The sequence below is a fragment of the Spinacia oleracea genome, chromosome 4 (assembly GCF_020520425.1).
Source record: "Spinacia oleracea cultivar Varoflay chromosome 4, BTI_SOV_V1, whole genome shotgun sequence".
In the NCBI taxonomy this organism is placed as follows: domain Eukaryota; kingdom Viridiplantae; phylum Streptophyta; class Magnoliopsida; order Caryophyllales; family Amaranthaceae; genus Spinacia; species Spinacia oleracea.
Genome location: NC_079490.1, coordinates 28,535,450 through 28,543,222, shown reverse-complemented (window position 1 = coordinate 28,543,222; position 7,773 = coordinate 28,535,450). Strand labels below are relative to the sequence as shown.

Below are 7,773 nucleotides of genomic sequence, written 5' to 3'. Positions count from 1 at the left end.
ATTAATTAATTAGAGTTCTTGTAGGATTCTAAGTTTAATTAATTCGTGTCCTATTAGGATTACAATTCCCTTTCCATAACTCTATAAATACGTGCCTAGGGTCACATATTTTCAGAGATTAATTCAAGTATTCAAAGTGAGTTTTGAGAGAAAAATTCAGCCACATTCCTTGCTCAAAAGTGCCGAAAATTCTAGTACCTTAAGGGCGATTCTAGTTGGTCAATCTTAAGGCGGATCCGGACATGCTGTGGACTATCTACGGAGGGACGACACTTGGAGTCCTAAAGACTTGTTCTTGTTCGGTTCGGGCGCAGCTAGGGAAGGCACGCAACAAAGAGTATGCATCTAAATTATGCTATATGATTATGTGTAAATAATATGTATTCCTGGGTTAATGGTTGTTTCCGCATGATTTATGTAATATCATATGTATCATAACCTAACAGTCTCTGCATCTTATGATTCCCTGGTTGTTTCCTATTTGATTTACAGCAATAAGACAATGGGCTATGCAGAGAATTGGGGTCAGATTTGACAAAGCTGTCAACATGGAACCTCACCAATTAACTGAGTATGCCAGACAGGAACTTGAGCTCAGAGGTGCAGAGTCCAGGTTTTGCTACTCTACTCCTTGTGGAGGTGGGGAGTATGAGGTGAGGGATGGAAATGTGCACTTCCCAGTGAGGATTGACACCAGGAGATGTGGATGTGGGGTATGGCAGGTCTCTGGAATCCCTTGCAAACATGGTTTGAGGGTGATTTACAACCAAAGACTTAGCCCTGAAGATTTTGTGTTTGGCTATTTCAAGGGTGCTGCCTATAAGCAGACATATGCAGAGCATATGCACCCAATGCCTGACCCCAGTCAATGGCCAGAGTACTCCCTTCCCACCATTAATCCCCCTGGGATCAAGAGGAGTGCTGGAAGACCCCCTAAACAGAGAAAGAGGAATGCCATGGAAGCTAAGAAGAGGAAGAGGCATACCTCAGTCAAGTGTGGAAAGTGCAAGGAAATGGGCCACAATGCAAGGACTTGTAAGAATGGTGCTGGAAGTTCCAAGGCTCCACCAAAGCAGAGAGCTCCTACAAAGAAGAGGAAGGCATCATCTGATGGTGCAAGTACATCCAAGGCACCACCCAAGGGGAAAAGGTCAAAGCAAGCATGAGGCAGTGTGAATTTTGGGGGGTAGAATGACTTTTTGATTTGGATTAACATAGAAAACAACAGCACATGTAAATGGTGCACATATTTTTTGTAAAGTAAGCTAAATCAGGAATGCTTCCCAAATGTGGGTTTTTTGTGCATATGTAATTATGCAAAAACAAGTAGTTGTTCTTAGATTGTTTCACTTCATTATTACAAAAAGTAAGATTACAAACATCAATATTCCCATTTGAATTACAAGATTCACTACTTTCTGTTGTTGTTTAAGCTTCTTCTTCATTTGCTTCAATTCTTCTTGCATCTTACTTTTCCCCCGATTTTCAACACTTTCTCCTTCATCAATGTTTCCCCTGTTTTCTTGCTCAACTCTACCCTTACACCATCTAAGATTGTTGCATGGATCGCACTTGTAGTATAGCCTTTGTGGGTTGAGTGTCGTATCAGAGCTCCGGATTGCAAATTTCCTCCCACAATAACAAAATTGGTTAGGAACTCTAATATATGTGGACTCATTTTGTGTGGATGAAGATTTTGATTGAAAACTCATGACTAAAATGGGATGAAACTACAACAAACACTCAGACCAGCCTTATTTATAACAAAACAACAAGCAACGACTACTTTTCAAATCCCAAAACTAGCCGTTGGACTTTAAATAGCTATTTTTCAGTCTTTGGTATTTAGAGAATTAAGTTTATATTTAGGGGTATTTGGTGAATTCAATTAAAATATAGGGGCATTTGGTGAATTATAAAGTAGGCTAACGGCGGACTAACGGCGCGTTAGTAGTAAGGGTAGTTTGGGTATTTTAGTGAGAGTGAGGGGCATTTGGTGAATTTCTGAAAGTCGAGGGGCTTTGGTGAATTTCGTGAAAACTCAGGGGTATTTCATGAAAAATCCGTATAAAAAAGGCGTTTCGAGTTTTCAGGACAGAGAGAGTACTTGATTGTTTTTGGTAGAATGTATAATACTTCGTATATAATTATATTTTCCAAACTACTGCATAGTTATAACATTTTTAAATGAGTATGTTAAAAATGTTATAACTATGCAGTAGTTTGGGAGATATTCATTTAAATATTTTGTGAAAAAAAATTATCAAAATCTGCACGGGATCTAATCTAGTATTCAATAAGCTAGTGATTTTAGAAGATTTTTCAATTGAAAAAAAAAATAAAAAAAAAATTAAGAACACATCAGAAGATTACATGTGTCATTTCTGGTGTATGTTTTAGTATACACTCTACGGAGTGATTGATTTTGAATCTTAAATATTTGATTGGAGAAATAATTTTTGATTTGTTGTTTTTGGGTTGGGGGGATAAAGAGTCATAAACATAAATATTTTTTGGTTATGTCATTAATTTATTACTCCCTTTGTCCCTTAATACTCGACCTGTTTTGACTTTTTGCACTATTCACTTAATTCACTTTGACCCTATTTTATTTCTAGTATATGAAAACAAATGTTAGTATATAATATATTGTTGGCTTCATCTTAATATATAAGTTTTTATAATATGTAGTTAAAGAAATTGGTGGTCAAAGTTGTGCATTGACAAGCATGTCCGGTCAAAACAGGTCGAGTATTAAGGGACGGAGGGAGTATTTCTTAGCCTTAATTATAGAATACAGTAAATGTATAGTATCATGATATACGTAGTATATATATTTGGGTAATCTTTTCCATATAAATCATTCGGGTTTGAACGAGTTTTATATTTAACGAATACGAACGACTAACGAGCTGTTCGCGAGTCTAAATTAGTCGAATATCAAGTTGTTCTAGGTAATCTCGTTAAACGGGCTTGAAATTTTTTTCGGACTCATTTATTTATGAATGAGCATCCTATGGCCGAACTTCTTCACATGTTCACGAACTTATCGGCTCATTCCTACCCGCATTTTAGTTGACTGAATAAACCATTTACCATACCTAACTTTTTGATTATTTGGCCAAATGAAAAAGTTATTTTACAAACACGGCCATATTTGTAATAGTGGAGTGGTTTTGATCAACACATCAAATTCAAATTCTAATACTTGTAGTTTTTATAGTGGAATCCATCATAACTTCATAACTAATTCTACATTTTCGTGTAGTACTATCCTCAAAAATGTCAAAATCGACTTAACGAGTCAAGGCCTCAACTCTCAAGGGTGGACCTATTACCTAAAAAGGAAACCCCTCAAAAAATATAAAATAAAAAAAAAAGTTCCACTACAATATTAATTAATCATCAGTCTATCCATGCAAACCAACATCATGAATCGTGATCATACATAAATTTTATTCCTTCATTTTAAATTCCCAGTTTTGTCCCACAAACCTACTAAAACGTCCTATGGTCGACCCCATTTCACCACAATTATGCTTTTATTTAAGTATTCAAATTTTGGATAGCCTAACCAACCAACCTCGGATCCCCACTACATATAAACTTTGCACCGAATTCGTTTTAGCATTATTTGACAAACTCACCACAAAAGTTACTCCGCTCGGGTCCCACCTCTGACCACCCCCGGCCCCACCCTAATTACCTATCAAGAATTTCAATGAATAGTAATAGACGGGATTTAATCTCAAATCTTAGACACATAAATATAAGCCGGACTAGATTGAATAAGATGGGCAAACTCAATGAATCTAAGAAAGAACAGGAAAACATACACTTCGCAATCAAATATTCTGTAATCTAAGAATAATGTCGTATTTATTGACCAAAGGAAAGGAATCCACATTGCGCGCTAAATATTTATTGAAATCACAAACACATACATGACCGACCTTACAATACTTTTAAAAGAAAAAATAAAAAAGGAACAACATCCATGAATAAGCCTATGGGTCAAACAAAATCCAACAAAATGTAACAATTATTTACATACCCACCCATTTGATATTATGATAAAACTTAATTGATACCTAACCCATTAATCATTAATATATCTATGCGCTCTCTTACCACCTTTTTTTTGTCCTTTTTCTTCTATATTCATGTGAACAAAAAGATAAGACAAATTATCTAAACATCTATGGACCAAAAATAATAATGTAGGGGATAGGAGAAACTGTGGCTACCAATGATGTGTGGGAATGCACTTATATCGAAGCCTTGTCGTTTCGAGTGGTACCGCGGTGGTGACGCCTCCCACGGTGGCGTTTGCTTCCTCCGAATGTAACCGGGTCGAATCTTTTTAGGCGGTCCGCCTCCCTAGAGTCTAGGACACACTCACTAGGAGGAAGCTTGTACCTAGACTTGTCATAACAATATGAATAGGTTAAGTATTTCTTCCTGTAGTTTGCCATCTTGATCTTTTGCAATGGGGTGATGCCACTTGGAATTGAACCGTCGACGGAGGCAATGTCGTCACATTTTCGAGACCGTTCGATCGGATCAACCGCACAACCATGGAGAACGAGATCGGAGAATTCAGCTACGTAAGGTGCATACCGATAATCCACTTTGTACTTGCCACCGTTGGTGGCCCAGGTTGAGGCATCCCATATTGTAGAATATAATGTCATTGGTTTCGAAGGGAAATCGCGTATCATTGCTGCTGTCCTCCTTATCTCCCTAATGGGAACATCATCCACATAAAATCTGCAATCCATTGGAGGAAGTTAAACAAAACATCAAAATAGTACTGCAATACCAATAATGCTGAAATGCTGAAATTAAACAATTTTGCTGTTGTACGATATATTGGAAATTAGTGGAATATACAAATGAATGGAAATTAAAAGGCATATATAAAGTCATGAATAAAATGAGGGTCCAATATTCTTTTAGGTCCATTTTCAGGCACAAGGAAACAATTGCCAGAGAGGTGGTATCTTAAAAGAGATCAACATAGACCACAGAAAACCGTATGAAGAAGCGCCCCGGCAAGGGATACTATATCAAACACCAGATAAGTCTCAAGTTGATTGCCATCAAAAAATAGCTCAAATAATATCTAAAGCTATACAAAAGTCCATGAAGAAACCTCCAAACATGACTTGGAATTTTCACCTACCCGATCATGACATCGAAAATTACGATAAAAATATCAGTATCGGCCTCTAGGACCAGAAATTTCACACCATGAAGATGGTGCATTTTCCAAAAGAAAATCTCAGATAAAAATGCTAATTTCTGTTTCTCAGGAATCCAATCTACATTTAGGAAAAAGGATACTTTAATCTGTTGGTCAATAAAAAACTTTAGTGTCAAAAATGATAAGCATTAGCCCTTTACAGTTGGCGATTAGTAATTGACAGTCCAAATTAAGTCATTATCAACCAAAGTGATGAAATTTAACTACATACTCCATACTAAAACTAATCCTGCATTTGTTGCTTTCAAATTTCAGCAATTGTATTAACTACTTAGACAAAAGAACTATCAACAGATAAAGTAAAGCTGACAATGTAGAGCACATTAGCATGATATATTGCAAAAACGAAACAAGCACGACACAACACAACACGCCCAATAAACAAGAATAGAATCAAATAAACATAAAGGACAAGGAGGAAAAAGGAAAGATTCAAGATAGATGGTGAAAAGCAATTACATGATTTGATCTTCAGTCCACAGTATGCTGTAACGATGAAATTCCTCGGAAGGGTCGAACCACAACGTGTATCTCTCTTCTCTACCTACACTCGTGCTACCGTTTCCATACACATTCGTTTGAACCCTCCATTCCTTCCCTCGGATATTCCCTAAGAACTCGAAATCGATCTCATCATGATTACTCTCATACATATCACCATTAGACATCTGCAAATTGAAAATAAACCCACAAATTTATTGGTGTTTGAAACTTATCTACCATGTCTACACTACAGTTTACAGAATTTGCTGAAATCATTGACATATACAATCCCATTTACATGAAAATTTTGAAAAATCAGTGTTCTGTCTTTGAAGAATTAGCACTCAGCTGGAATATTATAACTTCTGGTTTCACCCAGATTAGTAACTTATTTTTATACATGAGGTAATTGTAATTAACAAATTACTACATACATGAAAATTAATTAGCCAAGACTCCACCTTCATTAATTTCAGTAATTACCACAATCGGAACGCTAAATCATCAATTAATAAAAACCCATTTAGCATCATTCTACACCCAAAAAATTGCAATTAAGCAAGAATATGACTAAATAATCAACAAAATACAACAGGGGAATAATTCCAGAAAAAAGTTACTAAAAACAGAACTTACATAGAATGCAACGACAACCCCAGCAGTATAATCAGCAGGCAGTTTAATTGAAGCACTGAAAAACCCATGTAAGTAGAGGTCTTGTGACATGAATCCAGAACCTGAATACAACAATATCAACAAGAAAAAATCAGAAAAATTAGCAAAAATTATCAAAAAAAAGAAAATGATAACCCAGAAAATTAAAAGAGAAAATTAAAGTAACATGCCTGTTCTTTCACTAAGAGAAAGAAGAACAGATTTTCCATCTCTAAGAACCATCAGATTATCATCTCCAAAGAGATGGGAATAGCCTTCATCAAATGAGATTAAGGGTAGCTTATTTTCACTAATTACCCCAGAAAAGGCAATTATCTCCTTAAAAATGCAGAAAATGAGCAGTAATGATAGAATTAACCTATTTCTATAACATCCCATGTTTATTTATTTTTTATAAAGAAAAAGGGAGCTTTTTTCAGATGATGCAAAACCCTCTTGAAGCAGGCAAGTTTCAGAGGAAAAGAGAAAGAATGTTGAAGAAGAATGAATGAATGAATGAGTGAGAGGAGAGAGAGAAAGTAGCAAAAAAGGTAAGTGGGAAAGAGACACGGAGAGGAGGATTGGTTTTATTGGTGGAGGGTGGTGGTAGTGAGTCTAGTAGTGAGTCTAGTGACTCTGCTCAGTTTTTCTACCCTTGTAATATTTTATGGGAGAAATATTGGATTTTTATTGCGCCTTTATTTTTAGTTTTATTTATATTTTTATTTTATTTTTATTATAACGGTAGAAATGTGAAAGTTGCCTTGACCCTGGTTGTGGCCTTGTGGACTTGTAGGGGTTTAATGTTTATTCTGTTTGGTTCGAATGAGTAACGACAGTATTATAAATTAAAAATGGGGTGCTATAAAAATCATAGTAATCCGGGAGAAATAAAATTAAAGGCAAAATTAATTAAAAATGGGGTGCTATAAAAATCATAGTAATTCGGGTTAAATAAAATTGAAGGCAAAATTTACAAGGGTTTATCGTTTATAATATATTCAAAATCTTAGAAAAAGGGTGCAAACATGTCAACAAGATTTAATTAAATTTAAAGTGGTGGAGTATGATATTAGGTTAAGACATCCTTTAATTTGTTCATGAACGGGTTAGGTAAATCTTGAATGTGCGTCAATATTTGGATCAAACCATTTCAACCATATTTTATTTTAGGTCGATTCATATTTTGCTAGTTTTGGATTAGTTTTAAGTGTGATAAGTATGGTATTGGTTGAGTAATTCATATAGAGATGGTTTTTCCGAGCGTTATCTGAAGCATTTCTTCCTAAATTTTCTTCATAGTTTTACTTTATTTGTTAATGAAAAATGAAAAATAACGCGAATTTATAACTATGCGGTTGTTCATTGGG

The 7,773-nt window shown here is 35.4% G+C and overlaps 2 protein-coding genes across 2 annotated transcripts; one reads left to right on the top strand and one right to left on the bottom strand.

Moving 5' to 3' along the window:
- Nucleotides 1-509: 509 nt before the first annotated feature.
- Nucleotides 510-1,166, top strand: LOC130471417 (uncharacterized). The gene has a single exon (XM_056841529.1). It carries the CDS (start codon nucleotides 510-512, stop codon nucleotides 1,164-1,166), a length of 657 nt encoding a protein of 218 aa, XP_056697507.1.
- Nucleotides 1,167-3,892: 2,726 nt separating this feature from the next.
- On the bottom strand, nucleotides 3,893-7,037 carry LOC110787831 (probable xyloglucan endotransglucosylase/hydrolase protein 28). Its single transcript, XM_021992474.2, has 4 exons — nucleotides 6,595-7,037; nucleotides 6,386-6,486; nucleotides 5,726-5,934; nucleotides 3,893-4,770 (listed from the first exon to the last, which is right to left on the bottom strand). Exons 1-4 carry the CDS (start codon nucleotides 6,800-6,802, stop codon nucleotides 4,269-4,271), a joined length of 1,020 nt encoding a protein of 339 aa, XP_021848166.1. The 5' UTR covers nucleotides 6,803-7,037; the 3' UTR covers nucleotides 3,893-4,268.
- Nucleotides 7,038-7,773: the final 736 nt, after the last annotated feature.